General features: G+C 34.5%; 1 protein-coding gene across 2 annotated transcripts in view; it reads left to right on the top strand.

The window, feature by feature from the left end:
• The first annotated feature begins 244 nt into the window (after positions 1–244).
• Positions 245–20,460, top strand: part of LOC100371831 (alpha-catulin-like) — a 108,103-nt gene continuing 87,887 nt past the window's right edge. For both annotated transcript variants that reach the window (XM_085495493.1, XM_078010873.2), the window contains exon 1: positions 245–364. In XM_085495493.1, coding sequence (XP_085351619.1) covers positions 281–364 — 84 coding nt within the window. In that variant the 5' untranslated portion in view covers positions 245–280. The remainder of the gene's footprint in view (positions 365–20,460) is intronic.

Below are 20,460 nucleotides of genomic sequence, written 5' to 3'. Positions count from 1 at the left end.
GGTGTTTTAATTAGTTATAAACAGACAAATGAAAAACACATTTAAGAAAAGGTGCTATTTTAGTAATATTTCTAATTTTAATGGCTACACGGCTTTGCTAGTTAAGTTATATATTTCAAATCCCAGTCAATAAATTAAAATACATAGGCAATAAAATACACGTTGAGAGAACGAAGCCTCACGCAAACGTTTCAGCTGTCCCCAGGCAGTGCGGTCTACCCATAATTCTCATTGAAGGAGGCGTGGCGAAAACGAGGCAAACTGCATAAGGATTTCAAAGATGGCGGCTGCTAAGTTCGACTCTAAAAACCTGGAGATTAAAACCAAGTCCATTGAGCAGACGTTGGTACCGCTAGTTACGCAGGTAGGTCGGCCTATTCGTATTAACAGTCCCGACGATGCAATGTGGTTTTTTTCGTAATTGCGGGTGAATTTGAGTCGTGAACGCGGATTGTCTCTTCGTGTGACGTTACTTGTGTTGATGTGTATGTACCAAGTTGTACGGTGATTTGTATGTCCGTATTCGCGTTGAGTTGCTCTAGTTTTGAATGTCGGTATTTGTTGGCAGGTATACCATGCATAGAAAATCAACATAGCAGATAACCTTCGGCGCTTACTGATTAACATTTAACCTATAGTTGTATTAAAATCATTGAACACAAATGCTGTTATTGCTGATAAAAACAAACCACGGATATGCCCGGCGACTTATCATCGCTGAGTCGAAGTTTCGTATCGACAGCGCCTTGACATGGGTGGGAGTGGTATGGTTTTCTTCACAAATCGACTCTTTCCCTAGTGGGAGATAGTGCGGTCTAGTTCGAGCGATGCAGATGTTATCTTTAGCCGCGAATGCTTGTGGGTGGCTTTCAGTATGCAGTAAAAATAAATAGCCCTCGTTAACGCGATTGCTCAGTCAGCGTATGTGCGGTTATGTGTACGCGATATAATCGTAAGTAGCACACGTGTGCGTGTATGTCCGATTCATTTGAGAACACACGACCGATAGACACTGCCGTTTGTTTTATCTGTAAAATCCGATCAGTTACAATCACGCGCCGTCAATGGATCGGAAGCCACATTCTTTACCTCTGTTAATCTGTGACAGAACAACACTTTCAAAAGATTTTGATGCTCCGTAATCACTGATCACGTACAATCCTTTATTATCCCCGAGTTAAATACCTGTGACCAATTACTTAAAATTTCCAGCATGGTTTAGCATAAATAAAAAAAATGTATTTACAGTGTTTATCTTTTGTGGATTTTTTTCTCTCGTACAAATCTAACACACTTTCCCACTTAGTATCCATTGTAGAACAAGCCAGTATTGAAGTTTCACATTTTATAAGTGGTATATGAGTTGTAAAGAGATGACGTTTTATTGATTAAATGAAATCCGTCAGTTTCTGTCAAGTATTCAATGACAAAAAGGATATAAAACACTTCAGCGAATTAAAACCAAAACAAATCCCCTGCAGGATGAATTTTCCGCAAGCCCTTGGGATACGTCTGTAATCCCAAATGTACTTATTTTTAACCTGATTATATATATCTGATTATTGACTGAAATTAATGAATCATCACTTGTAAGTGATGCGCTCAATGTTTTGACATGAACCCAATAACTCTAAGGGTTTCCTCATTTAATAACTTGGGGGGAGGGTGCTCAATAAAAAAAACATTCTTGTGGACGAAGAGATAACAAGTAAAAATTTCTTTTTTGCTGATAAAAACATTGCGATATATAGGTGGTGTCACAACATAGCCTAAATACCCATCCTGAAATTTTCCCTGCTAAGAAGTTTTCAGGCCTCTCAAAGTTTGCCAAAATTTGATGATCAAAATACTATTAAAGATGATCTAAAATTTTACGTCGAGAAAAATAATGATATTTAAAGTATTACTGCAAAGTTATTCATCTTTGTGATAATGGAGAGTGATTTGTAATGTTTGCGCATGCTTTAGTTTTTTAACATCGGCAACGAAGTTTCTCACACAATTAAAGCTGCATGACCTTTGACCTTTATTAACTTGAAATGCAGCTTAATTGTGTAATACTGGTCACATAATAGCTTTCTTATTGATGTTTAGTATTGTGTGTGTGCAAGATGATGGATGGTACAGTCACAATAGACAAATAACTAGTACTCATTTTCTGTTTAGGTAGAGTGCTACACAAAAGTAAATAAATTGTCATCTTTATTTTTACTTATTTGATATTTATTACTTATTTGAGGTTTTTAATCAGTTTGGAGAAAATCGATCAATAATGTACAGTGAAAATATCATCTTTTGTCTGAGGACATTTTACCATTGTTTCCTATGGAGCAGTTGTATATCAAAACTTTGCTTGGTGAGATATGGTAAAAAAAAATTCTTACAAGGTACTTTTTGATGTCTATAAGTGTTACAAAATTGACAATATTTTTAGTGGGTTTTTAACAAGGAAGTATGTTTCATTTGTGGTCAAAATAGCATTTTATGCATATTATTTTATCTTTTTTTCTTTTTCCAAAACAGATTGACAGTGAACTAAAAATGTTCACATACTGTTGACTAATACTGAAATGATTAATTGTAAACAGATTTTGACATTAAAATAAATTTGTCAATTATAAAGTATTGATGAAAACCTGTAGCCAGTGAGAAACTATTTCTTACTTTGTGAACCATACAACGTGGTGCAGCACATGGAACCGATTAAATGTGAACAACTTTCGCAAAAGATAGACATTTTCAACCCAAATTCTGTTACTTTTCTGTGGTTTTTTGGTTATTTGTTGTGTCCCTTTGAAATTATTTCAATTTTTACAACAGATATCACTGCGCCTACTGCTATTTAAATATTTGTTTACTTATTGATTTATCTAAATTGAACTTCCTCATAAATAATTCATCATATTACAAAATGCTCAGTGATGTCATTTGAAACAAACTGTCAAAGATTCGGTATGAAAAAAATTGTCTCGTTAAATTTGTCTCTTTATTGCTTATGCATGTTACCTAATTAATGCCATGTGTTGTTGTCATGGTCCCTTCCCCCCTGACAAACTTTTGTAATTTTCTCCATTTTTCACATCTACTTTAAATGCCATTAATTTCAATGTGGTGTAACATTTTTGTAGTGTGTGAGTTTACCTTCTGAATGGTGTCATTCAAAAATGTTTCTAGTTCAACAAATAATAGAGGTTTATGTAGTGTAACTCCCAGAGCTGCCAAGAGCAGAAGGTGCTTCTATCCATCAATTTTCAGTTATCAAGTTATTAAATTATCATAATTGATATGGTGCGATGCGGTGATGTGCATTTTCAGCTTTCTTTTTCATTTTTACAAATAAGATACATATGTGATGATCTGAAACCAGTTTTTTTTTTATACTGTTATTTCATTATCTGTTGTTTGTCTCAATGGATAGCTGTGAATGTGAGTGTAAAAAAAATGGTAACAGCAGACAACATGTTCACTCATCAGACACTAATGTTTCAGCCATTTCAATTTGAACTCTTATCAGCTTCTCTAAAAATTATGCTCACATTTGTATCACTTACATCCATATTATTTGTTTGATAAATTGTTCAAAGAAAAAATTTTAACTTGAATCTGTCTATAAAGTGTTTTTTTTTTTATTTCCTGTATTAATTTTATGGAAAACTTGATTGGGAGTTTACAATTTCAGTGGAGAACAGATTTTTTCGCAAATGACTGTTTTATACATGCATTGTACTTAAATTTACGATAATGACTAACTGAAATTGGTGGTCATTCTTCCTTCATCTTAAGTTTATAATAAGTATGGAATTTTGATAGGAAAAAATATATTAAAAGATAGACAATCAAGGTAGATAATAATTAAAATAAAATAAAAACACAAAAATGTGACATTTTTACTGTCATGCACCTGTAGCTATTATGGTTACAGTTATTGTGAAGGAAATTAAAAAAATGACTTTTCCCATTAAAATCCTGCATGTACATGTGTATATATAGTATATACATGTATATATATAACATCCAGTGAAAATAAAGCAGTCTACAGTACTGAAGTATCACTATGTATACCTCATCAAGTTATTGTATTTAGCTTTTCTGCAATAACTACGGTGTTCCCTACAGCATGAAATGATATTAAAAAAGGCCTTTTCACCTTTCAATGGATGGATGTGAAGCAAATAATCGATTCAACTGACGCTATAAACCAATGTACAATTTGTATTAGAATTGACGCTGTTGAAATGCCGCTCATTATCGTTGCAGTCAAGTGTAATTTGTGTGCACAGTAACATTTACTATGTACGTGTAATTTGCGCTTTTATTAATAGAAAATCGACTTAAGTCTTAATTGATCTACTTTATCCATGATTGACTGGTCGTTCTAATATTTGTTTGCCTATTATTTTTTAATTTAGACTACCTCAATACTACGTGGCATGTTTTTTCCATAACATTTACATGTTATTATATTTTTAGTTTAGTTTAGTGGTACTATATTTGCTCTACGTTAGTAGAGCATATATTATTGTAGATGACTAAGGTTCCTAAGGTCAAAATAAGTTGCATTTTAACAATCCAGTATATAATAAACGTAGCGTTTATGTGCGCTTATATTAAAGATGCGTTATTTGTAATGGCATACAGTTCAAACACGTGCGATTAATTTTTCAGCGGAGGTTTTTACCACCACGCTGTTCACTGAAAGCATCCATGGATTATCACAGATTGCCGACATCTATTGTACAAAACAGCTCTAGTAGGCAATGTGTTAAAACTCTACAATTGTCGCACTGTGTTATACTTACATTCCTATGTGTATAATTCATAGTCATTGTTTTACAAAATTACGTGACAATTAAGAAACTTTTAATTTTCTGGTCAACTTAAACAACAGAAAGTAACTAAAAATTAAAGTTTACTGTAAATACTATTATTTTCATTTTGAAATAATAAAAATTAATACTAAATGTAGTTTGAAATGTATTTTTAAATATGATTTATTTTGTCTACATTTTTACTTTGTCAGTTATCTAAGCCAATATGCTTCTAATAGAGCAAATATGGTATTTGTTTTCATCGAAAATATATTCAAAGTCATCCACAGCTATAATGTACATGTCATTTTGGTAAATTTGACTCTATGGTATATGAATTAGGAGCACCTTCATGATTCCAACAATGCAAAAAAATATCAGTATACAAGAATAACACTATTCAGTGAACTAGCGAATCTTAATTTAGTGAAATTACAGTTTTGCTAAATTGGCCAATATACAGCGTAATATGTTAGAAAAACATGTTATGTTTAACTGTGTATGCAACCCAAATTAAAAAAAAAATTATCATCAAATTAAAACTTTGAACAGTAGTCTAGCCACAGTTGTATTTGTTTATATTCAGCTATTTACATTGTATGTTAGTTTTGCATCAAGGACATTTTTTTCGCCATTGTTGCTTTAGTGGAAGAATACAGTTGAAAGAAATCTTCGTTGGATTTATTAATTTAGTGGATTTGATGTTGCAGAGATATTGAGAATTTAAAGGGGAACCGCTCAATCCCATGGATTGCACCAAAGAATCATGGGACACTATTGTTTATAAAGTTAATCTGTCTTTTGTTATCCATTGTAATTTTAATCCAGAAAGTAAATTTGTTGTGAGATTTAGGTTTAACTGGAAGTGCCCCTTTAAAGTTACTGGTTTGTGATGGAAAAAATACATTTAGTGGTTTGCTTGGTCTCCTGCTGGGGGTTTAATTTGAAGCTTTTAGCTATTAACGAAAATATATCTAACTAATAACTTACAGTAGTGAACACCTGTCCAGATCAGTGAACACCTGTCCAGATCAGTGAACACCTGTCCAGATCAGTGAACACCTGCCCAGATCAGTGAACACCTGCCCAGATCAGTGAACACCTGTCCAGATCAGTGAACACCTGTCCAGATCAGTGAACACCTGTCCTGATCAGTGAACACCTGTCCTGATCAGTGAACACCTGTCCTGATCAGTGAACACCTGTCCAGATCAGTGAACACCTGTCCAGATCAGTGAACACCTGTCCAGATCAGTGAACACCTGTCCAGATCAGTGAACACCTGTCCAGATCAGTGAACACCTGTCCAGATCAGTGAACACCTGTCCAGATCAGTGAACACCCACCCAGATCAGTGAACACCCACCCAGATCAGTGAATACTTGCCAAAAATCAGTGAAGACCCAACCAGATCAGTGAACACCCAACCAGATCAGTGAACACATGTCCAGATCAGTGAACACATGGTCAGATCAGTGAACACATGGTCAGATCAGTGAACACATGGCCAGATCAGTGAACACTCACTCGGATCAGTGAACACTCACCCAGATCAGTAAAAGCCTAACCAGATGAGTGAACACTCTGCCAGATCAGTGAACACTCTCCCAGATCAGTGACTACCCTACCAAAACAGTGAACACTTGCTCAGATCAGTGAACACTTGCTCAGATCAGTGAACACCTGTCCAGATCAGTGAACACCTGTCCAGATCAGTGAACACCCACCCACATCAGTGAGCACCCACCCAGATCAGTGAACACCCACCCAGATCAGTGAACACCCACCCAGATCAGTGAACACCCACCCACATCAGTGAACACATGTCCGGATCAGTGAACACATGTCCGGATCAGTGAACAGCTGGTCGGATCAGTGAACACTTGACAAGATCAGTGAACTCCCACCCAGATCAGTGAACACCCAACCAGATCAGTGAACACCCAACCAGATCAGTGAGCACATGTCCAGATCAGTGAACACTCGTCCAGATCAGTGAACACTCGTCCAGATCAGTGAACACCCAACCAGATCAGTGAACACTCTCAAACGAGTGAATGCCCGCCACCCTTATAACTTAACATAGTAATATTATTCCAGATTGAGACAAACTAGGTCAAGGTTTCTTTGGCAATTAATTAATCCTTTGAGCTCGGAAAGTTCATTTTTTGTCATCTAAATAATGCCACACATTTTTTCCATATATATTTTCAAGAAATTTGATCAAAACCAGTAGCCAAGGGCTAATAATGTTTATTTCGTTCAAAATTAACCCCAAAATTGAGAAAAATACATAGGATGTGAAAAATGTAACACCAAAATGTTGGCGAGAAAATTATGGCGTCTCAAGGGCTAAATGAAATTTTATTGAAGAAAAACAGAAAAGAATTGTTATTTCTGAATGATTGTAAATTACCAACGATATGAATAATTTATTCCACAGAAATTAATAATATCTCAATGTAATTGTTAAGTCGTGCATTAACAGCAATTCAGCATATTTAATTAAATAATATTTTGTGTTAATATTGAGTTACGTATAGCTCATTTCGCTACAACACGTACATGTAGTACCGGTAATCCTGTTTTGTCTTGTGTCTGATGTCCGATTTTCAGTATTTTTTTCCGGTTTTATGTTTGCACAAACCAGCAAGGGATATTTTGTCTGTATGTATCATACAGTGTACGTGCATGATATTGTTGATGAAGTCATTAAAGTTTGATTTTCTTCAAAATCCGCTTGCTTGTATGTTTGATAAAATAACACATATTTTGATTGCAGTTACACATCTTCTTCGTAGGTAAGTGTATGCCTTAAAATATAACAAATGCTCTTGAATGAATTCAACTAGTATACCTCACAAATGCACATCAGTTTGTTTAGATACTGAAAAAGCTCTGTATAAACAAATAATATAAATTCCTAGCATTTGTCCGGGTTTGAGAGCAACGCAGTAAAATGGTATCCATTAATAAACAGGAAACCCCTCCTGAGTTTCCGCTGTATTCATCCTTTGAACACGTTTTCAATTTTCTTGCTTTTCAAAAAAAAAAAAGTGAAGATTTTCTTAAATATATATAATTATAATTAACACCTGACCTGTAGGCAATGATGACATATTATGTCACTTACTGTAGAATGACTAATTTTCACTGGGTTTAAATTTCGCTGATTTACCATTTCAGGCATATTCGGTGGGTTTCAAATTCACGGTTTTATCATTTAGATAATGTGTTCTATGCTCAATTTTACATATTCACTGGGTTTTAATTTAGCGCATTTTCAAGTCAGCGAAATAAGCAAAATTAAAACCCAGTGAATAATTAAGCCCTTTTAAATACAGTAGTCAAAATTATTAAAAAATTTCTAAAAATACTTCATACACGTTTAATATACAGTAGATGTATTTAATAATAAGTGGGGATGGAGGTGGAAGAGTTTTTTTTTTCTTTCTGTTACCAATATGCAAAATTGTTTTGCCAATAGTAATGTTGCTGTATGACACACACTCATGAATGAAAAAAAAACACCCAGGATGTCTGTATTCCTGTATCCTTAAAGATAACTCTGTAATGCAGTACAAGCAGGGTAATTACACTGAGTCCATACTGTGACACTCTGGATCATCTGCTGCAATGACTGACAGGAATTTCCTTGCCTGCCTTTCATCCACACTATAGGCACGTCAGACTGTGTTGTGTCTGTCACTGGTGGCAGTCAGTTGATCTGTCTGTGCACACTTGAGAATAATCAAAACAATACTCAGTTTTATATACTGCTCGGGTGTAAGTAGTTTAAACTATCTATCCTGCTGTATTCATTTCTTCCTTCCTCTTCCGCTCATTTCTCCTCCCTCTTTCCTGAAATAACTTAATCTCTCTCTCTCTCTTTCTACTGTGAACTTTCTACTTTCACTACCTTAGTAGACTTTATCTCATCTCACTCTGTTACGCATGCTTTGATTGGGTGAGACTCGATCACATGACATTGAATAAAAATGGATATTACATGGTATATTGCCCGGCAAGTAGATATTACATGGGTATATCACATGAATGACGTCACTTAATCCTACTGCGCATAACAAATTGTCGTTCGCTGCAAGGGTGCTACCCCGGTCGCTACTGCTTTTGGGGTTGCTTTCAAGGTTTTGAAGAAACTTTAGCCATCCGTGAGCATTTCTACGCGCTCCATGCCGATGCTAACTGAAAACGCTCTAAGCTGTGTGACTTGTGAATAATAGGTGTAGTACGTTCGTGAGAAAGTAATTTCAGTCACTTCCATGGCACTCTGACATTTTTATCTGGAGAGTGGTCAAATAACTTGCGTTTGAGAACTTCTCAATTCATTTCAAAAATGTTATGCTTGATAAATTGAGTGATTCACACTGCTGAAACATGGTTACTAAAAAGCGTATCCGTGGCTGAAAATAACATTTACTGTGTATTTCGCAGTTTTTTTCAGCAAACAATGTATGTATGCTATTGAGTAATGTGAAACTTGTTTATACATTGTATAATACATAAAATAAAATCTTGCATATAAGTGTTGTTATTTTGTGGGAGAGAGGGCGTGAGTGATGTATGGTAGTTGTGATTGTGCATGGTGGATTTCTGCTCGATGTGATAAAATAAATAACATATGGTCTTTCGGGCAATATCATAATTTGTTTCCTGCCCTCAGGCTGTTGGTCAAGGCAATAATATTGATGATCCCCTTGGGCAGAAAATAAATTGTGATATTACCCTCACAAAAATGCGTTATTATTTAACTATATCCCCACTAGAGGGCACTATACCACCTCTAGGTGGCACTAACGCCAATAGAGCAAACTATAACTTAACTAGAGAGTACTATTACATCACTAGAAGTACTATAACATCATCGGAGGTCATTTTAACATCACTAGAGGTCATTATAACATCACAAGAGAGGGTATTATTACCCCCGGTACATTATTAGCAGGTACTATAACATTAGAGGTTGTTTTAACTTCACTCAGAATTCTATTAGAGGTTACTATTACATCACTAGAAGGTACTATTACATCACTAAAAATTGTAACATCACTAGAGGTCATTATAACGTCACTAGAGGTCATTATAACATCACTAGAGGTCATTATAACGTCACTAGAGGTCATTATAAAATCCTTAGAGGTCATTATAACCTCATTAGAGGTTACTATTACATCACTAGAAGGTACTATTACATCACTAAAAGTAGTGTAACATCACTAGAGGTTATTATAACGTCACTAGAGGTCACTATAACATCACTAGAGGTCACTATAACATCACTAGAGGTCATTATAACATCCTTAGAGGTCATTATAACATCCTTAGAGGTCATTATAACATCCTTAGAGGTCATTATAACATCCTTAGAGGTCATTATAACCTCATTAGAGGTTACTATTACATCACTAGAAGGTACTATTACATCACTAAAAAGTAGTGTAACATCACTAGAGGTTATTATAACGTCACTATAGGTTATTATAACATCACTAGAGGTCGTAACACAACTAGAGGTCATTATAACATCACTAGAGGTCATTATAACATCACTAGAGATCATTATAACATCACTAGAGGTCATTATAACACCACTGGAGGTCATTATAACATCACTAGAAGGTACTACAATTCACTAGAGGTCATTATAACTTCACCAGAGGACACTATAACACCTCTAGATGGTGTTGTAACACCACTAGAGAATATGGCTTGTTCGCTACCATTTAAAAAAAAACTTTATTGAACTCATCTCTCGCATCATTGCATCATATTGATAGAAAGAGAAAAAGTCACTTCCTAATAAATTTGTCTTTAAGGACACAGGTGCTCCCTTATTTTGCATGTTATTATAAACTCCCCCAGGAATTCACAGGACAGCTGTTAATCCCTGACCTTGTCATGTTATATAATATTTCATTTTAATGATCATTTAACATTACTTTTGCACTCAACATGAGTTATATATAGTGCTTGTCATAAACAGTTTTCAAGGAGCTCGGCTCAAATTTCTTCCACAAAGCTCTTCCTGATGGTGGAGGAGCGAACTCAAGATTGTGGTGTCATTGCTGTGTAAAGCCTTTGGATAAGCTGCTTTCAACAGTCACTGAAAAAAGCTATTAACAAAAAGTGTCGGTTTTTCAATATCCACACTATTACATGTATGTGCATATTAAAATAAAACAAATGTATCTGCATATAATATAAAAAGTGCTTAAAAGAATATATATTTTTATATTCCCAGATATTGTGGCATCCGTCGCATGCAATATTTTGTTCTTGCAAACTGTCTCTTCCAGCAGTCAACAACCTGACTCAACTTTATTTTTAGAGGGGGGGGGGGACTTATTTACAGTACATTTTTGTCCTTACAGGACAAGTAAAAGTCAACCCATACTCACTTTTTAGTGAATTAACAGGTATAAAGTTGTGATTTTGAATCATGACCATGTGACCTTGCTCTTTATCACTGTTTTAACCATATACTGTAAAATACTCTGTTTTGACTGGATAAGTTTTCGCGGAAAAGACATTTTGAATGTTTTTTTCACTGATTTTCGATCAGGTGAATGTAAAATACATAAAAAAAGGTGTTTTCGCTGCAATTTCTTTTCACTGATTTATCCCTTCAGCGAAAATAAATTCCAAGTGAAAATAAAGTACTTCACAGTAGTTCAATTCCTAAGTGTGTTGATGGATTAAGGCTGTTGGAATGTGGTGTTTATGGCATCATTGCACGTTGCAAGCATGTTGATTTGATCATTTAGCAACTTTTGAACCCAAAGTAAAAACAGTGACTCTATGTGTTTATATTATTACCACTGGGAGAAACCTGTTATCAATTTTACATGTATTCTATCATCGCCACCGATCATGCGTAATTTTATTTATTGATGTAATGCTACCGTAAAAAGGAAAATGCGGGGTATTAAAGAAGGTCTTAAAGGTTGAAAAAAAGCAAACAAAAAAAAATTCGCCAAAGGAAAATCTTGAAAATTACTAAATAAATATTGTTCAAAAGTATTGAGATTACTAATGTGCAATCAAAAACAATATTAACTTTCTATTGGGTTGTTGGATTTTGCTGTTTTGTGTTGAAGCTGTTCTGTATAATTTTATCAAATACCTAAACGGTTGATGGCACACCCTTGTATACAAAATGTTCGGATGTGCCATCAAGTAGAAGCCTGTGACAAAACACAAAAATAATATCTAAATCACCTAGCTACATGTCACTGCGCATCTTCCACTTGGCATCCCCAAAATAACTAAGCTTATTATGTAGAAATGATAAAATCGTCCATGCCGATCCTAGCCGTACAGCAGTCAGACGCAGTAGTAAAGTCTTGCAATTAGCGATAAACAGTACAGCGTTTATATCAGTAAATAAAACTGAGAAATAAATATAAACATTGAAAGTAAATAATACCTAATACACAACAGGGTAAATACTTCTACTAGATTTAAAAGTAAACATGCTACATATGCGAAACAGCATTGCACATTGTAGCTCCTAATCGCTTAGCTACATGTCGCGTCTTCCACTGAGCCGTCTCCCAAAAAAGAATGCTTGCAAGTTTAAATGACAGTCAATCTGTGAATAATTAGAGAAGCTTGTGCGTAAATGCTAGCTAATTTGCATAATGATGCTACATAATTTGCATATATGTTTTGTTACATTACAAATAATTAACCCATCAATAACCTGTTTCTTAAAAGTTCAAGCACATCATTTCTGCGGTGGAGCATAGTAAAACTAGAACGCTCAAAAGACCTGGCGATTACACTGCTGTTGGTTATTGATCTAAACAATCAATTCCCAGAAAATTCTTTATTGATTTTACGTTCTCGACATCCATTATATGTGTGTCTTCTATTTCATATTGAAATTAAAATTCTTGTAAGAATCTGATAAACACTTGCAGAAAACTAGAAAATTCCCATATATTTCTCTAGTGGCAGGGGATAATGGATAATTTTTTTTTTCCATTAGTTTAAAACTTAAATCTCAAGAGTAATGTTGTATTTCAAGAAGATTGTAATGCTTTTTGCAGACAGGTTGCCTGACTACTACTTCTACATTAGAGTGTGTGACGCTTATTTTGTACATTTATTTGTAAGATTACTTTATTTACTCTAGAAGCATATCTCCAGTTAAGGTACAATGCTTTAGTTGGAATTAATTTTCGCTGAAAAGACTTTTTGTGTTTTGTATGGTATTTTACAGTAGAGCAAATACATGTGTGGTAAACATTTTCAGTAGTTTTCTCAATCCTACTGATGATTTCATTGTCAAAATTGGACGTTTTTGCATAGTCAATGGAAGCGTACTCTCCCATGAACCTGTGCATGATTCTACCAAGAACGGTAAAATTTTAGAACGGTAAAATACAGATATCTGTTTGGAAGCACCTCTATATTCAATGAAAATAAAACAAAATGGTAAGATGTTGTTGCTGAAGAAGGTGCACTTAAATTCACATTCAGTGAACAGAATCTGCCATAGCATAGTGGTGTGATGCATTGGCAATATAAACAGATGTTTGCTGATGAAGATGAGCAGACACTCCTATAAAATATGTAGCCCCTGTATTTGTCAGACTAAGCGCAAACAATCAGTTACTGTAAAATGACTAATTTTCAGTGGGTTTAAATTTCGCTGATTTACCATTTCAGGCATATTCAGTGGGTTTTAAATTCACGGTTTTATCATTTAGATAATGTGTTCTATGCTCAATTTTACATATTCACTGGGTTTTAATTTAGCGCATTTCCCAGTCAGCGAAATAAGCAAAATTAAAACCCAGTGAATAATTAATCCTTCTACAGTATTAGATGCACATACATACATATGTAAAATCCTTTACAATTGCTGTGCCATAGATCTGTACAAATTTGATGGAATTAAAATCCTATCAAACAAACATTTTTGGCTTCAACACTGCCTTTTAGAGAAAACTTTCAAATACGGTATTAGTTAAAAAAACAATTCCAATGACCCCATTATATTACCCTAGTGACTGTAGCAAAAACACTTTGCATTCTAAAGCTCTGTCAGTGTCAAACTCAGGTCACCAGTTCAAATTGTATTTATTACATTATTATTAGGCACTTCTAAGTGAGAAAAAGATTTATTAATAAATTCTGTATTTATTTTTGCTGTTCAATTATTGGTGCAAATAATTGCACTATATTTAGTTTTTTTGGTCAAATGAACTCAAAATTGTGGAAAAAATATGAAAAAATTATTTTAAGTTTATTTACCAAAGAGTGACAAAAATACAACGCATTTTGTGTACCGATACATGCTAAATCATAAATGTAAATTATGAAAATATTTTTGACATAATGAAAAAATCTGTAGAATGTTTCCTACTGGGATAGACATAACTTGAGAGTATTAAGTTGCTAATTAAGTTCAAGACTTTATCTAATTATAAACTAATCTCATCTAATTATACATATAATTGGGTGATGGATTTCGGACCTATGATCACTCTGTATGACTGAGCTAAACGAATAAATAATACTAGTGTCCACACATGTGCTGAGACTACTAAAGTGTCAGTTTGGTGTGGTAAGGCGTTTACCAATACAAACTTATTTATTTATTGTAAAATACTTTAGCTGGAATTAATTTTCGCTGAAAAGACTTTTTTGGTGTTCTGTAGGCATTTATTTTCACTAATTCTTGATGACTATAGTGTAAAATATAGGAAAAAAGGTATATTCGCTGGAATAAAATAATTTACAGTATTTGGTTGACCAACAGGAATAAATTTCCAAATTAAAGGTTCCACAACAAACAAACAACCTAACAACACAAACTAAACAGAAAACTAAAAATACTACAACAATTAATTAATAAGCCTATCTATAAAAATAATACAGCTATGCAGAGTTAAATTTCCTGAAACTAATAAATACATCTATATTAAAATTATGTTTTGATACCTCATTAAAAAATTACAACGCTTGTGGAAAAAAGAATACTTAGAATATTATTTCTAAAAGATGGGATACGAAAAAGAAAAGTATGTCGTACATAGAAAGGAATGGCTGATGTCAAATATTCACAGTCTACATGGTGTGTGTGGGGGGGCGGGGGGGGGGGGGTGTTATGGTACATTAAAAAAATATACATATTTACATCAATTTTGAAAACAAAATTCTAATGTTGGAAAAAAATTATTTAAAAAAAAAAAGCGTAAAACAGGTTTAAAACAAAAATATATTTTTACATCAATTTTAAAAACAAAGTCTTAATGGTGGAAAAAAATTATTTATACAAAAAAACCGTAATACAGATTTAAAAGAAAAAGCTGTCACAATGTGTACAGCTACAACACCCAGAAAAAGATTATTTAGCTTAAGACTAGTAAGAAAAGAAAACAAATAATTTGAAGAGTTTTTTTGGCATCTCACCAACCAGAGCTTTCTAATGGTCAACTCCCTAATTAAATTTAAACCAAAAATCATGTGTGAACAGTTCAGCTCTTTGTCGGCTATTTTCCCCCATTCAGTGAGATAATCTAATGACATGACTGCGTGTCTATCCTCAACAACTCACAGCAAATCAATGTAAACCATCAAACCACTGTGAAAGGATTTCATTGCTGTCATTGATATCGACATCTTGCTTAGATCGAAGTGAAGGCTTAGAAACAGATGCATTGAAACGCACATATGAACCCAAAAAATATACAGATTCAAACTTTGCTGATATTGATTAACTGTTTATTTGTAACTTTAGTTTCAAGTCTCCAAAATAAAGGTACTTGAGGTAGTGATCGAATGCCTATTTGTCTAATAGTGAAAGCCATGACTACGATTTTGTAAACAATATTTTCGGAACAGTGAACTGTAAAAGGTGCATAACATCAGGTTGAAATTAAAACCAATGTGATGTGCGATTGAAAGTCAATTTCAATCTGAGAATAAAAGATGTTTACAACATGGTTCAGTCCAGTAATTTTCTACACCAGTGAACAAGATGCGTGAATGAGTAGTATCCCTCTATTCCAGGGTGCATTTGTTTTTTGACATGCTCTTACCAACCCATTAGTTGATGCATGAGACTCAGTAACCCACAGTCACAGTCACACCCAGACCTACACTGAGACTCGGAGATCTGAAATGTACCTAAAATACATTCACCATATTAACAAATTTGTTATGACGTCCCTACAATGCTTTGACTATTGTGTGTACATTTGATTTTGTGCCTAATACAGGATCTCTCGCAGTAAACTGTAAATTGTCTATTACAGTTGCACTGGCGAAACTTTCAGTCCAGACTTTTCCAGATAATTTACGCCCATCCATGTATAGAATACAAGCTTTTAAAACTATTAATCAGTGACATCCTATACACTGAAGTGTTATTGAGAAATGGAGTTGAAGTAAAACTCTGTTTGGGAAAAAGGACAGATGACCTTAATTTCACCTGTCTGGGCTACATGTGTGACTTTTATAACTATTCTGGGATTAGACATACTACCCCTGTCACAGGGGCATGTCTTGACATAAATTATAAATGTCCACTACATGTATATCTTTGTTCGGGAAATAGAGAATAATTTCACGTCCTTATGAGTATGTGTTCTTGATATTTTCTGTGTTTGTAAAATGAAATAACAAGCACGTTGCTATGGATACAGAGCAGAGGTTTTCAGGGTGTCAACTATTGCTATTTGCAGATTAGCAGTGGCTTAACATCCATTCTTTTATTTCCTACTGTGTGCAAAAAAATACAATTTAACATTTTTTTTTTTCAGTGTGTCCCTTGGTAAAAACAACTTTTAAGTATGTTTAAAGCGGGGGAGTCGTCACCTGTGCATGCGTCAGATGGCCTTAGCGTGTCATTGTAAACAAACAAGTGTCTACCCATGAGCCTTTGCATTTTTAGTGTGTTGTCGTCGCTTGGGACTCAATTCCTGCGTGTGTGCAGGTGACGACACTCCCGCTTTAACTATTGAATGTCAAATTCAACTTATGTCATCTTTCACAAAATGAAGCTACATTTTATCAAATTTTAAAAATTAATCTATGAAAAAATGACAATCATGTCCATTTGGTCCAAATTAAAAAAGACATTAAATAATAAAAATGTTACACCCAAGTTTTGGAGGGAAAATATGATGGTGCGCAAAAAGTTGTGGTTGAAAAAATATTGTAGACTCCGCATTTGTTTGAGGGATTTTAAACTGGAATATTATAAAAAATCCACCTGACAGATTTCAGTACTTTCTAGGTCTTGTTACCATCCCTCCTGCCATATCAGCAGTGATATACATATATCACAGTGTTACTGTGCCATATCAGCAGTGATATACATATACCACAGTGTTACTGTGCCATATCAGCAGTGATATACATATGCCACAGTATTACTGTGCCATATCAGCAGTGATATACATATACCACAGTGTTACTGTGCCATATCAGCAGTGATATACATATATCACAGTGTTACTGTGCCATATCAGCAGTGATATACATATATTACAGTATTACTGTGCCATATCAGCAGTGATATACATATATCACAGTGTTACTGTGCCATATCAGCAGTGATATACATATATCACAGTGTTACTGTGCCATATCAGCAGTGATATACATATATCACAGTGTTACTGTGCCATATATCAGCAGTGATATACATATATCACAGTATTACTGTGCCATATATCAGCAGTGATATACATATATAACAGTGTTACTGTGCCAAATCAGCAGTGATATACATATATCACAGTATTACTGTGCCATATCAGCAGTGATATACATATATCACAGTATTACTGTGCCATATCAGCAGTGATATACATATATCACAGTACTACTGTGCCATATCAGCAGTGATATACGTATATCACAGTATTACTGTGCCATATCAGCAGTGATATACATATATCACAGTATTACTGTGCCATATCAGCAGTGATATACATATATCACAGTGTTACTGTGCCATATATCAGCAGTGATATACATATATCACAGTGTTACTGTGCCATATATCAGCAGTGATATACATATATCACAGTGTTACTGTGCCATATCAGCAGTGATATACATATATCACAGTGTTACTGTGCCATATCAGCAGTGATATACATATATCACAGTGTTACTGTGCCATATCAGCAGTGATATACATATATCACAGTATTACTGTGCCATATCAGCAGTGATATACATATATCACAGTACTACTGTGCCATATCAGCAGTGATATACATATATCACAGTGTTACTGTGCCATATATCAGCAGTGATATACATATATCAGCAGTGATATACATATATCAGTGTTACTGTGCCATATCAGCAGTGATATACATATATCACAGTGTTACTGTGCCATATATCAGCAGTGATATACATATATCACAGTGTTACTGTGCCATATCAGCAGTGATATACATATATCACAGTGTTACTGTGCCAAATCAGCAGTGATATACATATATCACAGTATTACTGTGCCATATCAGCGGTGATATACATATACCACAGTACTACTGTGCCATATCAGCAGTGATATACATATATCACAGTATTACTGTGCCATATCAGCAGTGATATACATATATCACAGTATTACTGTGCCATATCAGCAGTGATATACATATATCACAGTACTACTGTGCCATATCAGCAGTGATATACATATATCACAGTGTTACTGTGCCATATATCAGCAGTGATATACATATATAACAGTGTTACTGTGCCATATCAGCAGTGATATACATATATGCCATATCAGCAGTGATACACATATATCACAGTATTACTGTGCCATATCAGCGGTGATATACATATACCACAGTACTACTGTGCCATATCAGCAGTGATATACATATATCACAGTATTACTGTGCCATATCAGCAGTGATATACATATATCACAGTACTACTGTGCCATATCAGCAGTGATATACATATATCACAGTGTTACTGTGCCATATCAGCAGTGATATACATATATCACAGTGTTATGTGCCATATCAGCGGTGATATACATATACCACAGTACTACTGTGCCATATCAGCAGTGATATACATATATCACAGTGTTACTGTGTCATATCAGCAGTGATATACATATATCACAGTATTACTGTGCCATATCAGCAGTGATATACATATATCACAGTATTACTGTGCCATATCAGCAGTGATATACATATATCACAGTATTACTGTGCCCTTTCAGCAGTGATATACATATATCACAGTATTACTGTGCCCTTTCAGCAGTGATATACATATATCACAGTATTACTGTGCCATATCAGCAGTGATATACATATATCACAGTATTACTGTGCCATATCAGCAGTGATATACATATATCACAGTATTACTGTGCCATATCAGCAGTGATATACATATATCACAGTATTACTGTGCCATATCTGCAGTGATATACATATATCACGGTGTTACTGTGCCATATCAGCAGTGATATACATATATCATAGTATTACTGTGCCATATCATCAGTGATATACATATATCACAGTATTACTGTGCCATATCAGCAGTGATATACATATATCACAGTATTACTGTGCCATATCAGCAGTGATATACATATATCACAGTATTACTGTGCCATATCAGCAGTTATATACATATATCACAGTATTACTGTGCCATATCAGCAGTGATATACATATATCACAGTATTACTGTGCCATATCAGCAGTGATATACATATATCACAGTGTTACTGTGCCATATCAGCAGTGATATACATATACCAGTGTTACTGTGCCATATCAGCAGTGATATACATATATCACAGTGTTACTGTGCCATATCAGCAGTGATATACATATATCACAGTGTTACTGTGCCATATCAGCAGTGATATACATATATCACAGTATTACTGTGCCATATCAGCAGTGATATACATATATCACAGTACTACTGTGCCATATCAGCAGTGATATACATATAGCACAGTGTTACTGTGCCATATCAGCTGTGATATACATATATCACAGTGTTACTGTGCCATATCGGCAGTGATATACATATACCACAGTATTACTGTGCCATATCAGCAGTGATATACATATATCACAGTGTTACTGTGCCATATCAGCAGTGATATACATATATCACAGTATTACTGTGCCATATCAGCAGTGATATACATATATCACAGTGTTACTGTGCCATATATACATATATCAGTGTTACTGTCCCATATCAGCAGTGATATACATATATCACAGTGTTACTGTGCCATATATACATATATCAGTGTTACTGTCCCATATCAGCAGTGATATACATATATCACAGTGTTACTGTGCCATATCAGCAGTGATATACATATATCACAGTGTTACTGTGCCATATATACATATATCAGTGTTACTGTCCCATATCAGCAGTGATATACATATATCACAGTGTTACTGTGCCATATATACATATATCAGTGTTACTGTCCCATATCAGCAGTGATATACATATATCACAGTGTTACTGTGCCATATATACATATATCAGTGTTACTGTGCCATATCAGCAGTGATATACATATATCACAGTGTTACTGTGCCATATCAGCAGTGATATACATATATCAGTGTTACTGTGCCAT

This window comes from Saccoglossus kowalevskii, chromosome 22 (genome assembly GCF_978046115.1).
Source record: "Saccoglossus kowalevskii chromosome 22, keSacKowa6.1, whole genome shotgun sequence".
NCBI classification, from domain to species: Eukaryota; Metazoa; Hemichordata; class Enteropneusta; family Harrimaniidae; genus Saccoglossus; species Saccoglossus kowalevskii.
Note: the sequence above shows the minus strand (reverse complement) of the source record. Positions and strands in the feature narration are given on the sequence as shown.